This window comes from Harpia harpyja, chromosome Z, assembly GCF_026419915.1.
Source record: "Harpia harpyja isolate bHarHar1 chromosome Z, bHarHar1 primary haplotype, whole genome shotgun sequence".
In the NCBI taxonomy this organism is placed as follows: Eukaryota; Metazoa; Chordata; class Aves; order Accipitriformes; family Accipitridae; genus Harpia; species Harpia harpyja.
Genome location: NC_068969.1, coordinates 114116791 through 114143277, shown reverse-complemented (window position 1 = coordinate 114143277; position 26487 = coordinate 114116791). Strand labels below are relative to the sequence as shown.

Genomic DNA, 26487 nt, shown 5'->3' with positions numbered 1-26487 from the left:
GGGGTCCATGGAGGACACTGAACTTGTCCACACAAACATCCAGCTTAAAAAAATAGATTTTATCTTACAATACCAAATAGTAACTTTAACCAGAAACCTGCTGCAGACTGCATCGTGTCTACTGGTGCAGACCACGCAATGCTTTGCTTTCTCCTGGGACCACGTGGATCTGCAAGCTGATGAAGTCTCCACCATGCTCCTCCACTGCTCCAAACTTCCAGCCTGGACACCAACCTGCATTAAACATCTGCAATTCCCTTCAAAATCCATTAGCATCAGGACTGTGTGTTACAGAGACTTCTCACCCGTTTTCCTTGCCTCCCTCCCTCCCACATTGCCTGCCCACTGTCACCACAGCCACCGCTCCCACCCTGAGCTGCTCCACCAGCAAAGCCACCGTGACCTGCTCCCAGCTCCAGCCTCCCTTTCTCGAGGGCACGGGAGAGCCTGTGGGCAGGCCGGCCACAGTGGCCGTGGGATGCTGGGTCCCTCCTCAGCCCCCTGTCCCAAGAGAGAACACCACATCCAGGGCTATCCCACCAGGTGGGTTTCGCTGCAAGAGACTGCCATGCTGAATTAAATTTGTTAGAGGAAAAATGCAGTTCCTTTAATAGCTGCATTTTTGCCTGAGTATAGAACTGTTTTCAGTACCTTAAATTATTTTGCAGGGTTTGGCAGCTGCCTGCGAATGCAACCCTTCGCAGAGAAGCCCACAGCCCGTGGCTCACTAATTCCTTGTTAGAAAGTGCCACTTTGGGGGACTTTCAGCCCTCCTTGGGCAGACGGAGAGAAGTTGGTGACAGCGGCAGGAGAAGAAAACTGAGTCCCAAAGATCCCCCCAAGGAGGGGACAGATTTCACCTACTCAAGGGCAGGGGTTTTTTTTCCTGATTTTTGCTTCATTCCTCTTTTCGCTCCTTCTCCATCCCAGCCAGACTGCCGCACAAAGGCATGCATGGACCAACAGACAGGACAGCAGGGGATGCTCAGGCTGGGGGGCCCGGAGGGCTCTGGGCATCCCCTGCCCCGAGCAGGGCAGCGGTGGGGTACTCCAGGCTGCCCTGGGTTGCACCCGGCCACTCACAATTATTATTGCATTATAATACAGTATGTAAGTACCAAAAAGCAAAAAATTTTATAGGTTATTTGGATCTTGACCTCGGATGAAAGAATATGACTGTATCTCAAAGACCTATCTCTCTTTCTCTATGATTAAGTAAGTGTAATTCAGATAGAGTTGGGAATTTAAGAAGCGGGTTGGCACAGAAGTGAGGACAAAGACAAGCAGAGTAGCTGCGGACGAGCCAGGTACCCTTTACACATGCTTCCACTGCGGGGATGAACGGCAGCTCGTGTTTTATAAAAGCAGCAAAGCAGGAAACACAGAGCTTAGTCATTTGAGTAAAGCGAGCAAACGCACTCCCCCCCCCAGTCCCTTGCTGGGATGGAATAAAATACGTAAGTATATATTTAATATATATGATATAAAGCAACGAAAGACACTTGAAGGGCACTTGAACCCTTCCTGTGCCCTGCCTGCTGCTTTGCAGCGTGGGAGAGCCCTGGGGCACGCTTGGCAGAGCTCAACCCACTGCCTTTGCCTGCGAAACATGTCCTGGCTTGGGGCAGGGAGGGCAACAACCACCAGTGACCACCCCAGCAACGACCACCCCAGCAGGGCTTACAGCTGCCCAAACAGCCTCAAGGACCAGTTTCTCCCAAGAAGATCCATCACGGTCCAACTGCTTCAGCCTACATGCATTCAATGCCTCCCCATGCCGGCCAGCAGCTCGCCGAGACAGTACTGGCCTCGTCGATTTGGCATCGCCTACCTTGTGCGAGTAATGCTGATCCACAATTCTGGCCAGCCCGAAGTCGCCGATCTTCAGCACCAGGTCCTCTGTGCTGATGAAAATATTGGCTGGTTTGAGGTCGCGGTGGAGGACGTTGGCCGAGTGGATGTACTTCAGCCCGCGCAGCAGCTGGTACATGAAGAGCTTGGCGTGCTCCTCGGCAAGCTTCCCCTGCTCCAGCAGCCGCGCCAGGTCCGTCTCCATGTACTCCTGGACGATGTACACCATGTTAAACTTGAAAAAATCCCCGCGCAAGTTGGTCCCCTTCGGCCCCAACACCTCGTACACCTTCACAATGTTATCGTGGTCCAGGCGGCGGATGATTTTGATCTCCCGGAAAGCGTGCTTCATGCTCCGCGCGTCGCCGATGGTGATCTTCTTCACCGCCACTTTGCGGCAGCTCTTGCTGTCGAGGGCTGACAGCACCAGCCCGTTGGCCCCGAAACCCAAGGGGCGAAAATTAATGAAGCGACAGCCCAGGTCGTACCCGTACATGCTGGCGATACAGTCGCACTTCTCTGCCATCGCGTGCTCTGTCCTCTTTCAGCTTTTTCCTCTTTGTCACTTGAAAAGCTGGGAGAGTCGAAGGGCTTCCAGATCACAAACGTGGTTTGAAATCAAGTGCCTCATTATTAGTTACAGATGCTTAGGGGGGGCCTTGCTCCAAGCCCATCGCTTCAAGATGACGCGTGGATGCAGTGAAAATAGATGTGAGCACTCACACACAAATAAAATGTTTTAAACTGGCTGAGAAATCAAGGGGTAGAAGAGACTTTCCAAGCAGCGTGGATAAACGCAGCCCAGAGATCTCTAGCAAAACAGAAAGGTTAATTTTCTTGAGACTAAAAAATCAGCACTGCTACATTTTTCAGCCGCTCTCTCGTTTTCCTTCTCCGACGTCCCCAAGACGATGCCGAGGCGCAAGGCTGGCGGCGCAGATGGATGCCCAGTCCCACGTCCCTGGCGTCTCAGTGCCGGGGCAGCCAGCCAGCCCCACCATGGGGCAGAGCCCAGAGCAGCCCCATGGCCCCTCCGTTGCCCCAAACCCTCCCTGCCCACAAGTTTTGACAGCGTTTTCCCCACCAGCGAAGCGCATCCAGGCACTGGCCGGGCTCCCCAGCAGTCAGCAAAGCTTCGCCTTTCTCGTCAGTCCCTTTTCGGTACAGGCAGACCCCATCTGCCCCATCAGCAGACAGAAATCTCGATGGCAGCAAATGTTTTGCAGACCAAAACTCACTTTATCGGCTGCATTCAGCGCAGCAAGTTTCCACATTTGCAGTTCCAACACCTTCACCTTGTACGTCTTTCACTGGTGAAGTCAAGCGCCATCTGATCTTTACAGCTTGCCGGAGATGTTCCCTGCGCTGCACAGCCCACCTATCCCTCAGCAGGTCTCAGCCCCGCTCCTGGAAGAAAAGAGGAGATGGATTGATTTGATGCCGGCACTGCCTATGCCTTGCCTACGTAATGGGTTGCTGAAGGTTAACCATGAGCAAAACTGTGACCTTTCAGAGATTCATTAGTTATCCCCTCCAAAAATCATGCATCATTACCAGCATTTTTCAGATGATTAATTTTTCCTTTTCGATTTGTAATACACAGAAAACTGTAACTCTTCCTTTCCCCTTTGTTGTTTTTTTTATCTTAATCTGTCTGAAAACATTACAAAGCGATTTGCAGAAGGCAAAGGTTCAACAGCACACTATGTCTCCGACTGCCCATTTAAAGCACATCACAAGGAAAGCACGGTAGCAGCCCATGAGGGAGGGTACAAACCCTCCCTGCCAAGCAGCTGAGAGCAGAGAGGGCCACAGAGTTTTTCAGCTTATAACAACCAAAATTGCTTGGGCAAATGACACGGTGCCACCCTGGCCGGTTTTGCAAAGAGCCTTAAAAAAACAGCTGCAAGAGTGGGACAGCCCCTGAATTTGGGGTCCCACAGCAAACCTCAACAGCAGCCTGGGGATGCTGCTGGCTCTGTGCCTGCGGTCGCGGGGAGCTGCCAAGCCCTTCCCTCATGCAGCAAACCACACCATTTTAGTGCATTTATAAAGAGAGATTGCGCCGGCGTTGCTCAGCCCGGGGTGCACGAGCAGCTAAAGACAGGGCTCGTTTCACCTCCAGTGTGCCAGGGGAAGAAGGAGAGCATCCTCATTAAGATGGACGAGCCGTTTTGTTAGCTGCGGGGATTTGCCATCCACCAGCAGCGCCTGCGATCGCAGCTCAGGCCCCCGGCTCTGCCGAGAGTTGCTCGGCACGGGCAGCCGTCCCCCTGCTTCTCCAACAGCTTTGCCGGTGATGAACGCAGAGGTGGGATGACCCAGTGGGAAAATAGGAGCTGACTTCATCTTTCACCGCGTCCTTCGTAAGGATGCGCTCGGCACCCGGACGCTGCAAAAACACTTCCCTCATCTGTCCAAGTTTAGCAGCTACTCCCTGCAGAGGCATGAGCTAGCTTGCAGCCTCCCAAGCTTTGCTCTTCTCTTCTGGTGTATTGGTTTTGTGTGGCAAGGTTTTGGTAGCGGGTGGGGTTACAGGGGTGGCTTCTGCAAGAAGCTGCTGGAAGCTTCCCCTGTGTTCGACAGAGCCCATACCAGCCGGCTCTAAGACAGACCCGCCGCCGGCCAAGGCCGAGCCAATCAGCGATAGTGGTAACGCCTCTGTGATAACATTTTTAAGAAGGAAAAAAAGTTGGGACGGCGGTATTCGGCAGCCGGAGAGAGGAGTGAGAACATGTAAGAGAAACAACTCTGCGGACACCAAGGTCAGTGAAGAAGGAGGGGAGGAGATGCTCCAGGCGCCGGAGCAGAGATTCCCCTGCAGCCCGTGGGGAAGACCATGGTGAGGCAGGCTGTCCCCCTGCAGTCCATGGAGGTCCACGGTGGAGCAGATCTCCACCTGCAGCCCAGGGAGGACCCCACGCTGGAGCAGGTGGGTTCCCGAAGGAGGCTGTGACCCCGTGGGAACCCCGCGCTGGAGCAGGCTCCTGGCAGGACCTGCGGATCTGTGGAGAGAGGAGCCCACGGAGCAGGTTTTCTGGCAGGACTTGTGACCCCGTGGGGGGGCCCACGCTGGAGCAGTCTGTGCCTGAAGGACTGCACACCGTGGAAAGGACCCATGCTGGAGCAGTTCGTGAAGAACTGCAGCCCGTGGGAAGGACCCACGTTGGAGAAGTTCATGGAGGACTGTCTCCCGTGGGTGGGACCCCACGCTGGAGCAGGGGAAGAGTGTGATGAGTCCTCCCCCGGAGGAGGATGAAGCGGCAGAAAATAACGTGTGATGAACTGACCGTAAACCCCATCCCCGTCCCCCTGTGCCACTGGGGGGGTGGTAGAGAATCCGGGAGTGAAGCTGTGCCCGGGAAGAAGGGAGGGGTGGAGGGAAGGTGTTCTGAGATTTGGTTTTATTTCTCATTACCCTACTCCGGTTGATTTGTAATAAATCAAGTTAATTTTTCCCCAAACTGAGTCTGTTTTGCCCGTGACGGTAATTGGTGAGTGATCTCTCCTATCCTTATCTCGACCCACAAGCTCTTTGTTATATTTTCTCTCCCCTGTCCAGTTGAGAAGGAGGGGGAGTGATAGAACAGCTCTGGTGGGCACCTGGCATCCAGCCAGGGTTAACCCATCACATCTGGTCATGATTTCACAGACCCAAGAACTCCTCCACGCAAACAAGTTATATATACGAGACAGATACAGGGTCCTATGGTCCTCTTTGAAAGTACGGCTGAATACATAAATACATAGAGACGAATGATGTAACATTTAAGTTGTGGTTTTATCACCCCCTATTAATACGAAAAGACTTAATGACACCCTTGGCATTAAGAAGCTGGAACAAATGGACCCAAGGCAAGCAAAGTGAGCAACAGCAGTGAGTTGCAGTGTCTCAGGAGCATAACCCATATTTCAAAGCCTCTCTGTGCTAACACATGCTCCTCTGAGTGATGAAGGAATCTCTTAACAAGATGGACTGGCTTTTAAAGAAAAGAAAAGCAGCAGAGGAACCTTCCGGCATGATGGCAGACCCCCCACTCCACTGCTGGCAATGGCCTAACAGGCAAATACCGACGTCTGCTGGGGACGAGGATGCAGATTTAGCCAGAGGATCCCAATATTTGGGGGATTTTCCTGACAAAATGTCACTTTCCAGTGGCAGGTGACCATGCAGGGGTAGCCATGGGCAAGGGACCACCTCTTGCAGATGTTCCAGTTGGGAAAAGATGGTTCAAAGCCCTCAAAGCACTTCAAGTTTTGCAGATAAACTGCAATTTTTCACCTGCAATTACTTCATGTAGAAATAGAATTGAACAAAAGGCATGAAGCATTAGAAAATGGCTGGGCTTTTTCTTTTTTCTAGATGATCAGTTCGTCAAAGCTTTGGACCTACCATGTCTCCCTGTAGATGTTTATGAATCTCCAGCCAGCTGCAAGGGCTGTGACCTTGCACAGGGATGTCCCAGGTTACCAACCGGTCCCAGTGCTGCTCAGAGGGGAAAAATAAAATAAAATTATGGTGGGTCTGCTCCCATTGTGTTCTCCATGCCAGATGAATGCCTCTGTTATAGAACTTAATCAGCAGAGCTGCTCCATTAACCCGGCAGTGGGTTCACAGCCTGGTCCTTCACTCGGCACTCCCCAAGCATCGGGCATCGCCAGTGGTACCCTCCTGCTCTCTGGCAGAAGTTACCCAGAGTAACGATAGGGAAAATATTAAATGCTGACCTTTATTTAGGTTTGGGACCATCAATCATTAAAGATGGAAGAGAAATGTAACACTTCAGGCCAGCACGGAGCAGCTATTTGAAGAGGGATCCAGTTAATGGTTAAAATAAAGACATATGGACCATATGATGGTGGTGAGCGATGTAGGCAGGGCAGGGATACCCTCCAAAGAGCATCTGCCAGCAGTTACCGAGCAGTTTGGCAAACACTGCTTGCTCCTGTAGTTGGAAGCAAAAATAATTACAGCCTCTCTTCAATCCAGCAATTATCTAATGCTGGCTTTTGCACACAAGGATTGAACAGAGAAAGACGCTCTTGCTATTAGGAAGTGGGGCAATGTGCAGCCAGAGAGGTGCCTTGGTCCATAGTCAAAGGAGGGAAAAAAAAGGATGAGAAACAAGGAGTGAAGGGGAAAAAGAAGGTAAATAAATCTTAAGGCTCTGCAAGGACAGCAGGAAAGAGCACCCTGTGCAGGAAGGTTACCCCTAGCTGCATGGCCGTGGAAAGGGAGCACACATTGCTTAAACCTCAAGAAGGTGGGGGGGATCTGAGGGCCATGGGAAGGTTTAAGGGCAGGCTGGGACCTGATGGGCAACCAGAGGGCTGCAAGAGGTACACCTGGCTGCAGCAAAACTGGAGCTTTTTCACCTGTGGTGACTAACCTGAGTTTCCTAAGCCTGCACTGAAGACCGCAGTCTCTGCACGAGAAAAAAAACCAAGAAAAGTAGCAGAAATTTCCTACTGGCAAAGGGAACTCTGTCAAATAGGGCTGGGGCCAACATGCTTCAGCAAGGTGCCCTGTTGGGTTTGAGATCTGTTTCTATATCTCACTTCTCAGCCCCATCACCCAGAACCCACCATGTTGCTCAGCTTTTTGGCACTACAAGCCAAACTCCACGGGGTTTGCTGAGACCAGGTAGGGCTGGACAGGACCCGGTGCTAGCTGCCACGCTGAGCTTCTTGGCTTACTCTAGATGCAATGGAAGGAAACCAAGTTTTGCCTCGTCAGCTTAATTATTAATAATTAGTACAGTTCTAGAAGCACTGAAAGGGAAAATGCATTGCATAAGACTAAAAGGGAAGAAAGAGCCCTGTTTTATCTCACGAGCAAATCGACGGGCTTCTCGGTGCCCCTGGCTACGTCTCAGTCCCCGGCTGAATGATGACCCTGCGGCATCTTCTGCAATTACAGAGGGACCAAGGGAGAACCATCCCTTAAAAGGATGGCAAGCCGTGATCCTGTCCCCGCTCTTGTGGCTTGGTCCCTCTCACTGAACCATCCAGGGAGAAGCTGCTGGCGAATACAGGGAGACGCACCACAGCCGAGGGACCAGCAGGCAACACGCTCCTGCAGGACTGACCACCGTCTCCATTTGTCCTTCTTATCTCTGTCACCTCCAACTGAGACGACAGCATACCCAAAGGATCAGGCTGACAAGCCTTCCCTGAAAGGCTACAGGAGTTATTTTTCCAGTGCTCTCCATTATCCAAATCAGACATCACTTCTGACCAGTTATTTCATTAGAAGCACTAAAGAAATGAAACAAAGCACGCACACAGCCTTGGTGCTGCTCCCAAGTTATCCGAGCAGCTGATGCCTGGAAACTGCGGCGAGGGAACAACCATTTGACTATTTAAATGTGCATTTCCAACGAAGGGCTGGATCCTGGGGCAGTACTGCAGCTAACCAAGGGGGAGTTTCGGGATGCTGGCCCCATCATCAGCAATCCCGTTTTTTCCTCTCTTCTTGGTTCTCCAAGTCTATTGTAATGAACAAGTATTATTTCAGTGGCCTAACAAAAATAGCTGCCGAGACTAACAGTGGTCATAAAACCAGCAGCGATGCCATTTGGCTGCAGATGACGGAAAACATGGTCTATTTTCACGGAACTACGAACCAGAGTCCCAGGGGTTTTTCAGTTGATGAGCCCAGGATCTGCCACCCACTTGAAAAGCCGAATTCAATGGGAGCTTCAGGGCAAACTGCAGCAGAATACAGCCAACAGGTCCTGAAGCACAACAGAGGGTCAGGAGCAGAGAGTAATGAAATTTGTGGTTACACCAAGACGACGTGCAGGGAAAATATATCCCACGTGTTTATACTGGTGGAGTCACCCCAATCTTTTACTCATGTGCTCAATAGAGGGTTTTGCTGGGGTGCTGGAAGACAGTAAAACACAAAGGGACTCTATTTTTAAGGAATTTGAGTGCTAACTTTATTCCCATCCCCCTTCCCACCTCTATCTATCCTAGTTTAAGGCTAGGAAAGCTTTGGGGTACTTTCAGAAAGCATATACCAAAAATTTTCTGTGTTGGAAAATTCTCCTGTTTTGCAGACCATAAATCCCACCAATTTAATAAATATGTGTGAGGTCAAAGTCATCGTTCAAACCTGCAGCGTGGCCAGAGGGAAGGGTCAGGAGCAACGCCCATGCTCCCACCAGCTTGCCCTCCAGTCGCACGGCCCGGCACAGAGGGGTGACCAAGGAAGGGATGCGGTTGCCTATATGGCTAATTATACAATCAAATTCCCAATAAACATTGTGCATATAAGAATAATGCAGGAAATGTAGAAACATGTTCCCTCTTTATGAACACTGAACATATTTTACAGTTTCAATTTACGTCTCACTTGCTTTTTCACTAAGGGCAGCTGCAGCAGCTGCCTCTGCACAGATGCAAACAGAGATTTTTATAATCAGGACCCCTTGTGCTATAAAATACAAGGACTAGGAAATTAAGAAGTTTTCTTTTATTCTTCCATTCTTCCTCTCTCTCTCCCACACCACTCTGTGCAAGGAAGGCATTTGCCCTCACGTTGTTGCTGGGATTTGCACGGAACTTTCTGCTCCCCTCACTTCTCCGAAGGCTTGGGGGGCTCTGGGTGCCCTTGCACAGGCTCGAGGGGGGTTCTGCGTGGCCTCACGTGGGCTCTCTGCTGCCAGCTCCCAGCATTTCCCAGCACAAGACCCAGCTGTGACGTTGTGATGAACTTTTCCTTTTCACCGAACCCGCTCCAAGCAGCGGCGATCTCTCTAGCTGGATGAATTCATTAAAGCTCAAGTGTCATAACAAGATGTCTGTTATTAGCAGAGCACCACAGGTGCTAATTAAAGGAGGATAACAGTGATCTCTCGCTTGAACACCTTGTAAAGGGCCAGATCCTGCAAACCATTACATCCCAACAGCCTTTTCAACTGGACCCAAGATTAAACACCGTGCTGCAAAGCAGGAGGGGTCTCGCAGGGGCTGTGTTCATCGTACAGGCTTAGCTTATTGATTCCCGTATCGGGTAGATTTGGCAGGAGCACGATGAGATTCATTTTTTCGCTCCCTCTCTTCGCCCCAGCATCCCTCCCCGCCCCAGCAAAAGCCTTTCAAACGTCCTTTATCTCTGCCTCGCTGCTCTCCGTGCCGCTGCAGCAGCAGCATCCCCGCCGTGCATGGTGGAGGCCATCTCCGACCCGGAGGAGGCGAGCAGCAGAGACCCCGCGGCAGAGGGTGCAGCGGACCGAGACCGGGGAGTTTGGTGCCCACCGCTCCCGTGATGGACTCACATCTCTTTAGGAAATCTCTCCAAGCTTTAGTCACAGTAACGGAGTTACTGGAGCAGAGGGAAATATGGGCAAGTCTCCTGTAGCTCTTAGCTCCCAGGCCAGTGACTGCTTCAAGGCTGAAACTTAATTAGTCCTTCCCATCAATAAACACAGGCTCCTGGTGCTCAGTTCTGCAGGAACATCCTGCAGAGATCCCCGGGGAGGGTCACTCTTTGGGGCTGAACGCAGGTAAAGACAACGCTTCTGCTTTTGTCTTGGCAAACAGCCTCTTCCCTTCCTTACCTCCTGCAGTTCAAGCTATAAACTACAGGATCTGGTTCCCTGCTTTGCAGCCTCCCGCACCTCCCAGGAGTACGAGGTTTTTACCACAAAGTTGGGGGCCCCATGCCCTGTGTGTCCTGAGACCCTCCACACACCCTGATACCTATCTGCTGTGCTCTGCACCAGCCCCACACCGGGCACCCTGGGAGAAGCAAGCACATCAGGAGACCAGATCTGGCAGATGGGATCCCAGGGAAACAGGAAAACAGGGGGCAAGAACCCATCCCAGCAAAACCAGTCTGATCTCAGAGGAATGAGCTGTTCCCCAAACCTCAGGATGAATACGGCCGACCGCTCAGCCCTTGAAGGATGCTGAAGATCAAGCGATGCTCTTGTGCTGTGTGTCCTCAGCTACCTCGGTGCTGGGGTCTCCACCAGACACACCCTGTCCCAAAAGCATCACAAGCCTGTACACAGATACTGGCAAGCACTTGGACCTGTCTAAAAGCAAGCTGCAAAGTCAGAGGGCTGCTGTTGTGAGCTCCTGTGAGTGAAGTTCTTACTAATTACCACTGGCAGAGTCCTCCCCCTGGGCAGAATCAGACCCTCTTACACCAGAGCTGTTTATAGCAAAGAGTCAGAGATTACTACAGTCAAATCGATGGGCACACTCTGGGTTTCTGAACATGGGTTTTATCCTCCCAGCTTCACTAGAGCTGCCAATCCACAGCACATCAGGCACCCTGGGTGATCTGAAGCAATGTGTTTTTTCAGGAAGAGTTTTTTCCTTGGGGATCTATCATGCTCTGACAACCCAGCTGTACCAAACAGCAGCCATGTAACCTGCCCAGGAGTGGATCATATACCTATTTCCCCCAAAATAGTACTTATCAGATACCTTTCATACCAGCATCCAAACGGAAACCCACTGAGGAGGAGACGAGCAGAGCTGCCACCAGCAAAACGCCAGAAGGCACCAAGTAGCACTCCCAGAAGGAAGGTTAAATCTCCATAAGCCTGTGGGAAAAGCCGGAAGGAGAAGGCAAAACCAAAGGGAAGCAGCGCAAAAATGACCCCAGAGTCCTGGCTTGAACAGTAGTAAAACACACACAATTTTCCCATGCATACCATTGTAGCGTTAAGCGAGCGGAGCAGCATCACTCAGCGCTGCAAAGCCACCTCTGCTGCCCACGCCTCTTGCAGGAAAATAGGAATTTTCCTCCTTAACAGCTAGGGCACTTGTGGCTAGGCCAACTTACACTCAGGGAAAAAAAAAAAAAAAAAAAAAAAAAGAAAAAAATCAGACAACGTTCATTAGTTCACAGAAAGAACAGAAAACAATGAAGAACTTGCTGACATTTGCAGGGATTTTAAGCGGTGCAGGAAAGCCACCCGGCTGCCCCTGGCCAGACAGCCGTTTTTGGTAAATCAGCCATGGCAGGGGGCTACGAGCGGCTGAACACAGGCGAGACGTGGGGAAAAGTCTCGTTTCCCGGGGGGACCAGCATGTGAAACCGCTCCGGGCTCGGCGGTCTGCAGCCAGCCAGCAACCAGACAGTGCCTTGAACAAACAGGGCTCAGTACGTGCACCCCGCAGCCAGTGCACCCTCTCCCACCAGCCTAAGTACATTTGTTTGACATGGTATTAAGCTGGAAAAGCCCAGCTCCATCTCTATGAAGGCATCCACCTGTGTCAAGCTGTCCACGACAGACAGACATACATCGTAGCCGGTGTATTTTGCTGCACCTGTAGCCTCCATCCTGCTCCCCCTTCAGCCCTAGTCTTGCCAGCTGTGGTTTTCATGCTGCATGGGCTTTTAATGGCTGACAACACATTGATTTAAACCCAGCAGAATTATTTCCATTACCTAAATAAAGCAATTCCTAGAATGGATGACTCAGAAGCCACTCCCCTAGCCATAAATCAGAGTGGAAACATGATACCGCATTGGGGCAAATCATTTTGCCCTTTTGGTTTGGCATCTACAGTCTTTTCTTCTAAAAACGAGATGAGAAGACCTGCTCTCTGCCGGCGCTTTGTCGGAGAGCTGGGTCTTAGCTCCCCAGGGCACCACGGGTCAGGACTTCGCCTGTGTTATCACTGGAGGGGCTGGACCAAGATAAGCAAAAGCAGGATGGTTATTAAAAAAAAAAAAAAAGTAAAAAAAGAAAAAGAAAAAGAAACAGCCCAGGAGGTTTTTTTACTGTGACTGCGGAGCCTGCACCAGGAATTTGCCCCAAAGGAGGTATGTGCAGCACGCGCCGGCAGGCAGAGAGATGGCAGAGCAACTCCTTTGACTTGCCCCTACCCTCCGTGGGCCCCAGGAGGTACCTCTGCGAGCAGAGAGCCTGATGTCCTCTCAAAACACTGCGCTGGGATCTCACAAAAGTGCTTGCACTTGTGTCTCTTGGAGATTAACCTCTCCCTTAATCCCTCTGCTCACTGACAAATCTCATCCAGTTTATTTTGGGGGACGGGGCTGGACCGCTTGCAGATCTGCATGCTCAGCTTGGGAAAACAACGAAGACAGGCTTTATGGAGAGGAAAAAAAAAAAACAAACCCGCATTTGTCTGCAGAAACCACTTTGTAAAAGGTTTCCACTCCCACTCCTCCCACTGCAATCCCGCAGCGATGGCCCCACGCTGCCGCAGCCCCAACACAGCAAAAGAGATGCTCCCCCAGCGACTGAGAGAGGAAAGGGGGTAAAACTATGCAGTGCAGAGATTTGCCCAGTGCCCCAGCCAGAAACACTCCCCCAATGTCCCCCTCTCCTCCCAGGCGGCTCGGGGCAGCTGTACCTCCAGCCACGTGCTCTTGCATCCATCGTCCTCGAGAGGAGTGAGCGATCAGAGACGTCCATCTACGAACAACCCTCTGGGAGGGTGACGGCAGCTTTCGCCGAACTGACACTCCCCCGAGGCGCCGGCGCTGCCGGACCGAGGGGCATGGTTGCTGAGCACGGCAAGACCGAGTACGCAGAGAACGTGACCTGTAACCCATCGTAAACAGCACAGGCATAGGTTCAAACCGCAAGGAGAATTAATCACACATCCAGGAGACTGTCCAGATGTGGTATTTCACCATACGCTCTGTCATATTCGGCCACTTTGATCCACGTGTATGGGGGTTTAGGTAGCAACACCTCCTGGAAGATGTTCCTCTTCAAGGGTGGGCTTGAGCCACGTTTCAAGCCCAAACTGCTTCACCGCTCCTACAGACACAAGCCCTTGCTCACAGTCAGGTTTCTGCAGCGCACACCTCTGCTCCGTGTTATCTCCCAGCACAACAGAAAGGGTAGCCCCTCCAGCCTGACCCACACGTCCAGCCCGCCCGCCCCATACATCCCATTGCCTGTGGAGCAAGGCAGGTCCTTCCCAATGGTGGGGACTCGGCATTCCAAACTTCAGCCCTTTCCTTGGTCTGACTCCCTAAAGAACAGGGCCACAAGGCCCCACACCTGCGAACAGATGCTGGAGACCAGGAATCCCACACTGAACAACTTCACACGGCAAAGCTCCCAGTCTTCTACTCTGGGAAAAAAGTCTCTGCTGTTTTAATGCTTCCCAGTCTCATGATTTTGGGAGACCGTGGTGCATAGTCGTGGGATGCCAGCAGCCAGCAAAGCTGAAAGCCAGTGGCAGTGGCAGAAATGTGCTGGCATCGTCAAAAATAACGCAGGAGATTTTCTAGAGAATTAAAACAAAAATGTTGTAAGTCCTGGTCTAAAATAGCCCAAGCAAACCAAAACACGCTCCTAGTGACTTTTAGCCATCCAGATAATAGATGGGGAATAAAAGGCTTTGCTGGACCACTGCTAAAGCTTGCTCTCAGTATAATCACTGACTACTATAACGAGATTACGTGGATTAGCTGTATTTTAAGGGAACGTCAATGAACTGGACAACCTTTCCAGGTAGGTTTTTAGTGCTACACAGAATAATACCGGAAAGACATCAAACCAAGGCAGCTATTTTTAGAAAGCATTCCTCTAAATAACCTAGGTGGAGAGAGATCGCAAGGCAACAGAGGTGCATTAATGCAGGCAGTAGCTGAATGAATGAATGTTGCAGAGAAAAATAGATTTATCCCTGGTTTCTCTTGGCCGAGTTGCACAAGAAATTAATTCAGCTGGACCCAAGCTTGTATTCCTCCAATGCTGTGTTGTGAAACGCACACAAATGTTGGAGGGAATGAGCAACCCAGGAGGCACTCTGCTAAGAGAGGAAAACATGAGGCCAGGATGATCTAGGATGAACGTGCTGGGGTTTGTGCCTGGTGCCCTCAAGTCCCCCCCCCGGCTACAGACACGGCACGTGCCTGGGAAGGTGCCCCCCAACCAAGTCTGAAATTAGACCTCACCATCATCACGGCATCCTTCACCACCTGGGATGCAGTAGCTACATCCCACGCAGAGAGCGGCGGTAGCAGTCCACCGAGGTGCAGACAGACAGGCGTTTGCCCAGCATTTGGAGGGACGGGTCTGTTTTATAGTCATTGCATTCTCGCTCGGAAAACCCAGCGCTCATGTTCTCGCTCTCATTTTCTACTAACTAACCTCACGATTTAAGAGGAACTCTCAGAGAATCCATTTTTTCATTGCTTTTTGTCCCTGGAGCTTACTCCTGCAAAACACCCAGCAACTTCAAAATAAGCTGGATGCTGCACAGTCCAAAGTCTTTTACTATTCTTTTCCAGGATGGATCCAACCTGGAGCCTTGGGGACTGAAGTCTGGAAATTTTACTTCCCATGTTCTATCCAGCCATGTCTCTGCACCTTCTCTCTCGTTGTGACTCAGACAGGGCTTGTGAATAAAAGCCAATTAGGGATTAAGCATCAGAACAGCACAGCAAAAAGATGGCCCCTACCCAGGCAGCTCACAGCCTGGGATCTTTAGCTCCCACCCTGGTGAAGCAACAAAAATAACCCATTAAAAAGTCACTTAAATTGCCTTGCCAGTGACTTGCACAAACTCCAGCTAACGCTTGAGGTTAAAAATTAATTAAGCCTTAAATTGTAAATTCTCTTCCATTCCTCCCACTTCTACCCTTAAATTTTAATGGGGTCATGATGCGGGGGGAAACAGATCCAGCCAGTCCTCCAGCTCTTGTACCCAGCTCCTTTGCAACAAGGACCAGGCTCGCTTCTGCTGGGTTTGCTCCACCATGGGTTCCCATTGCAGGCACCCAGTCTGTTTTGGAACACACCACCCAGGCTGCTGCCTAGATGCAATTAAGACAGTCACGAAGTTGATATTCTTCATGCCAGAAAGAGTCTTAACCAGGATGAGAAAATTGAGAGGGTGCAACCATGCCGTGGTCCTCCAGAGCCCTGGGAGGATCTGCTCCATCCCACGTGGGGCTTGTGCTTCTCAGACTTTGCCCATCACTTTGTGTCCACATTTACTGCTACTCAGGAGGAGAAACATTCCACCACCACACTTTTGTTGAAAAAAAGATGCAAACAGGAGGTAAGCACATGCAGCAAAGCCCAAAAGGCATCTCACAGTGGAGCGCTGCCTGCCTGCTGCCTGGCTATCGCTGCCTGCTACGCGAGGATCATCTGAACTGAGCACAATCCTGCTGCCCGTGAAGACCTGGGTGCCCAGAAGGGAGGAGGGAGTGAGACAGCAGCTCCACGGCAAAACTGGGAGACTGCTGAAGGTTTGGGCTGGTTTGCTCCGTTTTCAAATCTGATGCTTTAAATGCAGGGCTAGAGCATCAGCCTGCCCTATGCTTCGTTGAAAGCAATGCAGTTGAGGTCCTCTGCACCAGCTTGGGCTCTAGACCACCAGTGCCCAGCATTTACCCAAATATTGCTCTTAAACATCCCTTCCGCTCTGCACAGGGCCATAAAAGAATGATCAGGAGGGAGCAATTTCACAGCCTTAATCCATTTCTTCACTTTTGGCTCCAGTGGGCGGTAAGATACCCATTTTGCAAAAGGAATCATGTTAAGAAAACCTGGCTGAGTGGTTTGGTTTGCAAGACTCAAGTCTTGGAGACTTACTTTTTTTTTCCCTTTCAATATCTATTGCTCAAAAAATGCTTATGTTTCTAAAGCATTTTGCAGATCTTACAGTACTTTGCTGGGAAAAAGGAAAGCTGACAAACATATTATGGTAATAAAGATTATATTTTCTGTCTGAGTAGTAGCAGGCACATGAGATTTATTCAGATAAAAAGAGGCCAGCGTAGGAGATAAGCTTATATTCCAGGATGTAAACCTAAATCATGGGAAGATTTAGAGACTCCGCGGGGAATGGGCATCCTGCATCCCCCCAATGGAGGAATTCCTGCATTAAAAGCGGCATCCCCATACTCTTCCCAGGGTCTGCAGGACTGTCTGCCCTCCTCAGTGTCATGGCACCGGTGAAATGAAACAGGTGAGATGAGCAAAAGCACCAACCCGTGCTGCTCCATAGGGAAAAAGGAGAAGTTCTCCAAACTTTGCCATCACAGTTTTTCCCCTAGTTGTTCAGCTACTGCATTTATCCTGCGACTGCTCCTGGGATCTGCTGAAACACATCATTTTCACGTACTGAAAAGATGTTGCAAGTATTATAATTGGAATTTCCTTCAAATTTCTCCCCTTTTTCCAAAACGCACTCTGCCCATTTTGTTGCATTTGAAGAGCAGACAGCAATTAGCTTTCCAGCTCAGAGATACTTTTTTTTTTTTTCTCCTCTCTCATCCTTAGACCCATCATTCTAACAGATGAGATTGTGGCATTTCTAATGACTTAAAGAGACAAAGACTGTAAAAGCCTTTCCCGAATGCAGAATTGCCTCCACGCTCTCCAAACACACAAGATAATGAGGCCCTTCAAGTGCCATGATCAAACTCCTTTCTACCAGCCTGATTAGTGCCGCTAACAATCTTGCTTGTGTCTCCACCATCCTCACCAGTTCAGCAAAGCACTCTCTGCAGCATTTACACTTTGTTAATCAGTTGGTATTTACCAGAAATTTGAGGTTGCTTGTGCTGAGCTGTTCTGCCTGCTCACCTGCCTTAACGTCAGGGGATGCAGCGATGCAATCACTAACCCCGGGCAAAACCCAGCACCGAAGAGGCACGCAGATGGCGTGAACGTCTGTCATGCCTAAAATCAAGCAGGTATTTTGGGAGCGGGTGCAGCCATCTCACTACTCTCAGAATTTTTGTTTTCTTTTTAAATAAGCAGAATGAGCCTCCGTCTAATAACAAGAGCGGCTAAGACTCAGGTGAAGCTGGGATGTGAGACAAGTTGAAAAGTCAGTAATATCAACCATTGATATTGTTTAGCAAACATAAAGCCCATCAAGATGCCCTTTGAGATTTCCCTGCCCCTTATTCAAGCGAGACAGAAGATGACCCAGCATTGATACCGTGCGCATCACGATCCCTTCATAGCCACCAGTTACGACTCAAGCTTTATTTTCCTAAAAGAGTCTCATCAAATTTCACATTTCCTTGTTTGCCCCTTGTACCAAAAAAACCCCAAACTGACCTCAAGTGTAAAGCAAAAACAGGTAAAAAGAGAAATGGGCATATAAAATTTCAACTTTGCATTAAAACTTATCTCACTGAAGTTTAGCAAATGGTGGCATGGGCATGCAGGAGCGAGGAACACATGCCAGCTGCCATTGCTAGCACAGCTGCATGCACATCTGGCCCCAGTCCTGCAGCATCCCCTTCAACCTAGCAGCAACTCCAGGAGCAACAAGAGACCTGCCCCTTTCCACCATGCAAGCTTTTCTTCTGCTTCATGAGGCTTCCCTTCTTGGTTCCCACATATTCCCACATCCCCGCCAGCTCCCTGGCCACCCATTCCCCGCTCCCAGCTTTCCTTAGCAAGACGACTACCTTCACAGAAACAGCAGCAGTCTGCTCCGTGCTTACTGCCTTACTAAAAGCACATATTTATTTCTAATTTATGGCATTTCTGAGCAAACTCAGCCTGGGAGATATGTGGAAGGAAACTAAGGCTGGCCTGCTCATTTCAGGCTCAATGAATTAAAAAAAACAGGGAGAAAGCATTCCCAGAGAGCAAAAGAATTGTAATTCTTAAAAGAAATTATCTGAAATACTCTCCAGGTCAGTTTCATTGCTTGTAGAAGAGATGCAAACCAGTCCCCATGTTTCAAACTGCAATACTGACAGAAATGCAAAGAAACAACCTTTTTTTTCTCTTCCCATTCTCCTTGATCTCATTTTAATTGGAACTGGTCCCAGCTGAATCAGATCCCGAGAAGCCCAGCACCTACCCTCTGTCCTTGAAGTCATTTTAAGCCGGGACCTATTTCCACATTCACATTTCCAGCCCTGCCTCCTCACAGCATGCAAGGGTTTAATTTACCTTTACCCAAAGGCACTTTCTAATAGTTCAAAACTTTCCGTATTTCACAGAACGGGGCAGGGGGAGTTAATGGAGCACACAGCCCCTGTGAGGGGCCGGGTACAACCGGTGCTGTGACGGCAGACGTGGGATGATATTCCACCTTAATTGCAAATGTGATCCAGCCTGAGTTTTCTTCCGCCTCCTCTCCTCCATAAACCCCCAGACCAGGAACATGCAGTTTGGGGCTGGGAATACCCCCAGCTCCTTCCACAGGGATCAGCAGCATCACAGCCACAAAAAATAAGATATGGGGAAGGGGGAACAAGTCCTTCCAGAAAGGCTCATGCCTCCGTAGCTGATGTGCTGTATTCCCCCCGCCCCGCTTCACTCACACATAGGAACAAGCCTCTCTCAGGGTCCAGAGATGATCTGCAGGGTTTCCTTTAGGAAGGGATTTTGGGAGGAGGGCTTAGGAAGCATCCAGAGGGAAGCAACCTGTACTCTGAAACATGACATTTGATTAGGCTTTTTATCTTAGTTTACATAGCTAATTGTTGCAGGTGTATCAGTTACCATGTAATTAATACTGTTGTAAAATCAGGTGTAGCCAAGAACTGACTTGTGCAAACAATCTGAGCAGCTGGGACAGATGGACACCAACAGGCATCGGCCCTGGGGGTTGTTTGCTCTTCCCTGAATCCGAAGGGATCCTTACATGAAGCTGAGACACGGCCAAGCCACTTCCCCGGGAAATCATAAGGACTCGGAAAGTCTCCCATCGCTCAGCCTGGGAGTAAGACAACAGCTCAGGACAGCAGAGGGTAACTTTTTATCCCCGGCAGGTCACAGCCGGTGAGGAATGCACTAAGGGTGCAAGAGCAGACGCAAGACTAAGGGCACAAGGGCAGAATGCAGGTTTCCCACCTGCACGTGGCAGATCTACACTGAGTCCCAGGAGGGGACCGCTCTCCCTGCCACAGAGCGGCTGTGCACCCAGAAAAACACGTAAGCATCCCTGCCAGTGACCCGACAGACACGCACGTACCTGGGCACCGCTTCTCACACCACCGGGAATGCTCACATCAGCGCTCTGGAAAGCTTTTTCTTTGAGTTCCCCCACTCCTTCCCTCCCTCCCAGGAACGCCCGGAGGATAAGCATGCTAAAAGCCATGTAGCTCTGGGCTGCTGCAGTGGCGTGGGCTGGCCAGCTTCCTACAAAGATGACTGTTGTGTATAATATAGAAACTGAGCTGCTTGTTCCAAGCACAACCACCCCGGCTGCTTTTTAAAGACAGGCTTAGTTTGGATGCAAAGTGCTGCAGGAACAAGCAGCGCTAATTCCCCCTGCAGCCTTCAAGCCAGGGGAAGTTTTCAGTATGGAGATCTGGGAGCTTGTCCTGCTCCTGACCTGCTCCCAGGGACAGGGAGTGCCTGCAAGGTCAACCTGGCACCTTTCAGCAGGGCTGAAATCGGCTCCTGTAAATCCCCACACGCAATTCCGCCTGGAAGGCCCTCGAAGAAGATCACTGTTTAACCTTGCCCTAGCACAGATCATGGGAAACACAGAGAGGCTTCCCAGTGCCAAGCTTGGGCTGCACCGGTCGGCATCGTGCCTGCCTGGGAAGCGCAGCCGATGAGGTTTGCAAGGTGCAGCGGTCGGTTAGGAGAGGAATATGAAGATGTCAAGGCACAAAAGAGGAGATTCAGTGCTTAAACGTGCAAAAATAATTCAAACCATATGAAGTATGTGATTTTCTTCCGCAGTGGTGTCAAAGACACTCGAAGACCATTTGCTGGGCATTCGCAGGCCAGAAGCACCAAATTTCACTCTCTTCTACGCGTTCAGCTGCGCGGGTACAAGGAGCACAACATCTTGCCACTATTCATCACATACATACACCCAAAGAGGCAAATAAAAATACCACAATGCAAAAACCTAATGAATAATCAATACCAAACCCAAGGAACACACCAGTAAGTCTTTCGGATGAAGAGCCGCTGCTGGCACGTGGAGTAGCTCACATTTCAGCATTAATTGCCCACGGAGCAGCAGCAGATCTATGTGATGATGATGAAGCCAAAATGAACTGCCATGTCTAATGCAAGTCCTCTTCCATTATAGTTTCTTTCTGTTTCTGCGCTAGTCACAGAAACTACGAGCCCAAAATAATAGCAGCAGTGTCTAAATTTAAAAGGGCAAGTTTTACAAAGCCAAAAGCAATCGCTAGCATCACTGAGAGTAAGGGACTCGCTCGAAGCATCTACCAAAGCCCCCAAAAGTTACAAATCCAGAAAAGCAGCAAGAGTTAAATCAGGCAAAAACCATTCTGGCAAAAATGAGATGTGGAAAATCCATGGAAACATGATCTTTCTAAAAGGCAAAGAAAAGGAAGAGGAAAAAGAGATGGCACTGAAAAGAAATGTCCAGGGTCGGTGACTGATGAGGACCTCTAAAGGAATCCATTAAATCTGAACAGCCAACAGAATTAATTGTAAAGTAAGGCACTTTTTAAGCATGCTAGCAATAGGGAATTAGATAGCTGCTGGATTCACTATTAGGTACCATCAGTAACATTGGAAGTGAGTACCTGTGCTGCCAATGGGATGCTGGGGGATGGGACAAAACAGTTACCAAAGAGGACAAGAGAAACTCAGTCTACAGATTAACCATGTGCATCCCATTGTGCAAAAGCAGGGTCTTTCCCAACAACCTCCTGTATAACCTGCCTTAAAACCCCTTAATGACAGAGATTTCAGTATTGCCAAACATCCGCTAAAATAAAGCATTTTAAAATCAACCAGTGAAACACAGGGAAACTTTGTGTAGTGACAGTATTTTAAGAAAGGACAGAAGGTGAAAGGCAGGAGCAGCAGGCAACCTGGGGTCAGCTCCGACTAGAATAGCAGGACAGAAATTTCAGGTAAATACACGAACTGGAGACTAAAAATACAATTCCAATCAGCCAGCTGAGTTTCCTGGAATTAGGTCTATTTAAAAGACTTATTTTTTCTTTGACAGCCAACAGGGCTGCATGACGCAGGCAACTGCCTCGACACAGCGTTTGCCTGCATTTCTCCAAAGCACATAATATTTTGAGGATAAGTCTCACACCAGGTGTAATGAACCCCACACACATAAGGTGTGTGCCAGCACAGCCCCAAGCGTGGCTGTTGATGGGGTGAGACCAGGGAGGGAAGCCAGCACCCAAGCACAGTCCTCAGGGATTTTTGTGGCTGCTCGGTCTCATCTGTGATTCCTTCTGGGAGATTAAATGTGAACCTGTAACACAAAAAAACCCAGTAACTAGTGGATGGTTGGCTGATGACACAATTGCACAGAGACCCAAATCACCTCGGTGGAGGTGACAGTCCAACAGACCATGCTTTCATGTGGTAAAGTAATACATGAGGCCAGAAAAGGGATCTCTGCCCGGGCCAGAAAAGGATTAGGGTTGAGCGTGGGGCATCTCTTCTGTGTATGCTGTCAGAGCAAAGCCAGTGCAAAAGGAGGTGGTCCTTGAAGGTGCAATGGGAAATACGTCCATTAGAAGCTGGAAAGCAAGCTCACACCAACACGCGGCATTGCCGAGGTCACGGCTGCATCCAGACTGGCACCTGGATGATGCGGTCACACCAGCCAAGTCCCAAGGGCGGCCACAAAAACCATACACAATGGAGCAGGAGCCTCTCAGCGTGAGGCTGTAGCACCTCAAATACTTCAGCCTCCTGAGGAGCAGGTGAAGAGGTGACCCGATCACTGCAGCCAAGGAGCTGGGAGTGACAAGTCACCTTTGTGACAAAGGCACAACAACATCCCCCCTCTGCGAGTCGAAGCTAGATAAGTTCAACCTTGAAATGAGATAGCATCTCCCCAGAGTGAGAGCAATTAAGTGTTGGCACAAGGTAGGAAGAAGGGGGGGGGGGGGGCTCACCATTGCTTAGAGCCATTAAAACAAAATTAACGGGCTGGTTTTTAACCCAGCCTTCTGTGTCCGCAGGAGGATGAGCTGCAAACGCTTCCCTGCAGTTGCATTTCAGCAACACCTCCCACCTGGGGACGTGGAAAGTTTCAGAAGCATTATTTATGCCTCAAAAAAGGCCTGAGTGGTAGGAGAACAGCAGGGTCATGCTAAAAAAGAAAAGATCAAGGCAAAAGGACTAAAAACCAAGGTTTTCAAGCATTGCACGAGATTCATCTCACTTAAATTGTGACCTCTTAAACTCAGATATCCAAGTCGGAACCAGCACCCTGAAGGACGTTCGCCTGCGCCGTATCTGAGGTTTACCACAGGGCGAAACGAATCCCATTCGGGAGGTGCCTACCCCCTCCATTTGGTGGGCAGCAGCTCAGACCAGACACCTTTAGATGCCCAAATGAGGGCAAATGAATTGGATCTACCAAAACAGCTTCCACTGCAAGCGAGCTGCCTCACGCCGCCTGGAAAATCGAGAGGCAATTTTGGCTTGTAATGCCAATTGTGGCAATTTTGCCTTGCTGAGTTGCCCAGCACCCAGGAGGCAGAAGCAGGATGAGAAAAAGCTACTCCAGCAGCTGGAGGCAGGTCTTCATGTCTCTGTTCTAGGTATAAAGAGATAAACAGAGACCAGGTGCATGAAGCACTCAACCTGGAGAGCTTGAGGTTGGCTGAGATGCTTGCAGTTCAGCATCCTTCTTTCTGAACACGGGTTATTTGATTGGGATTTCAGACCTTATTGGTCCTCACTAATAGGCTGGGCTCAGCTTGAGGAGGGAGAGGACTGCAGTGAGCCTGACTTTTCTCTGCTTCGGCTCTGAACCCAGGTGGAGGCTCACAGTGGTGGTCTCCCAAGCACAGGAGAATCGATGGTACGTGGGTTATCACGTCCCTTTACCCTCACCTCTTTTGCAGGGAGGGGGAATGCTGATATGCTCACCTGCTGAGCGTGAGATTTATCCTCAAAATATTACGTGCAACTCCAGCCCTGGCTCCTGCGATATCCTTGCTATGGTCCTGGTCTCCCTTTCCCTGCAATCCTTCTCACACATACCTCCACGGGGCTTCATTGTCACCCTCAACCTGATGGACATCTGTCCATCCAAAAGGAGGAAAGTGCACTGCAAACCTGAGTCTCAGTTGCATGCCTTCATCATATCCAAGGTGATGATATCACCATCCCCAGCCCTCGTTCTGCAGGAGGCTGGGCTTCTGCTGCAGACCAGGGGAGGGAAAAGCACTCTACGTTTCCTGGGAAGTTCCTGGTGCCAGGTAGGATTAGACACGCCTAATTAACAGTGAGGAGCAAGCAACACAGAGCTGAACGGAGGGACCGAAACCCCTCTCAGCAGTATCCAAGCACTGCGTCTCCAAAACCAAGCCACCTGCTTCGTGAAGAGAAGCCCTTGATATTGCACATCACCTTCTCTAGCCACAACGTCCCCCAGGCATACAGACAAGAGACAGGTAGCGGAGGTACCCAAACACCTCCGACACCCCAAAAAGGCCGAGCTCTGGATGTACACCGGGCCCTGGGGGGACCCCTCTCCCCTAACCCACCCCACGCCTCAGCGCTGGAGGACACAGCTGGGCAAAGAGCCGTGCGGGGACAGCCTGTCAGAGCCGCTGGGACATCGGGGTCGGGTTTTTTCCCCCCGCTTTCTGGTACTCACACTACACCAGCCTGGGATGAATCTTCCCGAGGTGCCGTGCCTCCCGGCGCAGCAGCCAAGCATGCGTTCATCACACATTGAGCACATTTGATGGCCATTAAAGCCTGGACCGTCGCCACCTGCCATCTCCAGACCCGAGGGTCTAGTTCAGGCTAGGAGTAAATAAATAAGACGGAGAGCAAAGGCAGCCTGCCTTGGAGGGGGAAAGAGGGAGAGAAGCAGGTTTCTCTCTCCGGACACGGGGAAGGGGGCCGGCAACCTGCCGGGCACGTTGACGCCAGCTCGGTTGTGCGCAGATTTAGCTGTGCAAGCCCGCAAGTCTGTATGCATATAAACATAAAGCACGTACATACACATAAAGCAGGTGTAGAACCGGAGAGAAGCAAAAGCAGACGCGTTCGCTCATCCTCTCGGGCGCTGCAGGCTCCTTATGGGTTTTAAACCCACCGTTCCAAGGAGGAGGGGGTCTCCGGCAGGCCCGGCGGTGGCAGCGGGGCCGGGCCGGGCTGAGCCCCGGCGAAGGGCGAGACGACATCGGCACCGAGAGCGGGACCGGCACCGGCGGGCGGTTCCAGGGACGGCTCCCCCCCGCCCCCAGGCGGGTCCCGGCGGGCTCCCGGCTGCCGGTCCCGAGGTCCGGTCCCACACGGGACAGGAGCGGGAACCCGGGCAGCGAACCCGTTCACCGAACCCCGCCGTAACCCACCGCCCGCCCAGCCCTCCGGCCGGCTCACCCCGCACCGCATCGCTTCCCGCCCCATAATCCCCTCACCACCGCTCCCCGGCGGGGCTCAGGCCGGGGTAAACGGGAGCGCGGCGCGGGATGAGAGGGAACGGCGGAACCGCCGCACTTACCGCGGCCGCACCGCTCCGCCATAGCCCGGCTCGGCTCGGCTCGGCTCGGCGCACCGGCACCGCGCGCCCGCCCCCGCCGCTGACGTCACCCACCGGCCTCAGCCGCCGCGCGGGGGCCACCTGCCGGGGGAGGGGGCGATCCCCGGTGGGGAGCCGCCTCCGGGGAGCCCGTGTGTCCCCCACCCCGGCTACCCCTCGCCGTCCCCGGGAGCGGCCCCCGGAGGGGACCCGGTGTCCCCCCCTCGCCGTCCCCGGGAGCGGCCGCCTGAGCGGCTCCGGTGTGTCGTCCTCCCCCCCCCCCCCCGCCGCCGGCCAGCCCCCGTGAGGAGCCGCCTGAGGGGACTGGGTTCCCGCCATAGTCCCTGTGAGGAGCCGCCTGAGAGGCTTGGGTTCCCGCCATAGTCCCTGTGAGGAGCCGCCTGAGGGGACTGGGTTCCCGCCATAGTGCCTGTGAGGAGCCGCCGAGGGGGGATCGCCCCTGGCCCCCCGCCTCAGGGTGTCCCTCACAGCAGGGGCAGGGAGGCTGAGGTGAAGCCTCACTCTGAACATGGAGACAACCCAGGCTGGGCTTTCTGCCCTTTCCCCCCTCCATTGTAGCCAAGGTGTATTTTGTTTACCGGTATTAACGTGTGGGTTTCCAGGTCTGCACCAAGCCAGCGTCCCAGCAGCCCGTGAGCCACGCCGGGGCCTGCTTTGGCCCCAGGGAGCCCTGGAACATGGCAGCGTCCTCCCGTCTGTCCGCTCCCCGAGGTCTGTCCCCGCTGAAGCGGGGCTTTTCCCCGAGGAGAAAGGTGTAACGGATTTTGGGTAGTGCCCCAAGGGGCTGAGGGCTATTACAGGTGAGGTAGCTGTGGTCTTTCCACCCCCGGGTGGCATGACCCGCTGTGCAGCCTTAATGGAAAAAAATTCACCGTACGCTGTATTTGCAGTGTGAAAGAACAATTAAAGGAAGCTGCTTCAACAGTCTAAGTGGAGGAAGCACGATAGTTCGATAGTTATTGATCCCCTCCAGACAAGCGTGCCGCTTTGTTAGAGCTGGAGGAACCGAGCCTCCCTTGTCTTCCGCAGGGGAAACGGTGAGAAAAAATAAAAGAGAAAATGGTCCAGTAAATTAAACTCTCAGGGAATTACACAGGAGGAAATGAAGGTGTATAAACAATTTTTGGTGGTACAGTAATCTGTAACAAGACTGCTCCACTGTTTCACTGGCTAAGATTAAAATGAACGTTCCCGTCCGGTTACCCTGTGAGCAGGAAGGTATTGAATTGG

At 51.3% G+C, this 26487-nt stretch overlaps 1 protein-coding gene across 4 annotated transcripts in view; it reads right to left on the bottom strand.

Annotated features, from left to right (window-relative positions):
- The window catches only part of MAPK4 (mitogen-activated protein kinase 4), a 47508-nt gene extending 22190 nt beyond the window's left edge, over window positions 1-25318 (bottom strand). The window contains exons 1-2 of one of the 4 annotated variants that reach the window (XM_052778212.1): window positions 25219-25318; window positions 1832-3258 (exon numbers count right to left, since the gene is read on the bottom strand). In XM_052778212.1, the coding sequence (XP_052634172.1) occupies window positions 1832-2377 (546 nt within the window). In that variant the 5' untranslated portion in view covers window positions 2378-3258; window positions 25219-25318. Of the gene's footprint in view, window positions 1-1831; window positions 3259-11295; window positions 11317-11525; window positions 11585-19761; window positions 19785-25218 lie in introns of those variants that run through there. The other 3 variants (XM_052778211.1, XM_052778213.1, XM_052778214.1) reach the window with 3 other exon arrangements.
- Window positions 25319-26487: the final 1169 nt, after the last annotated feature.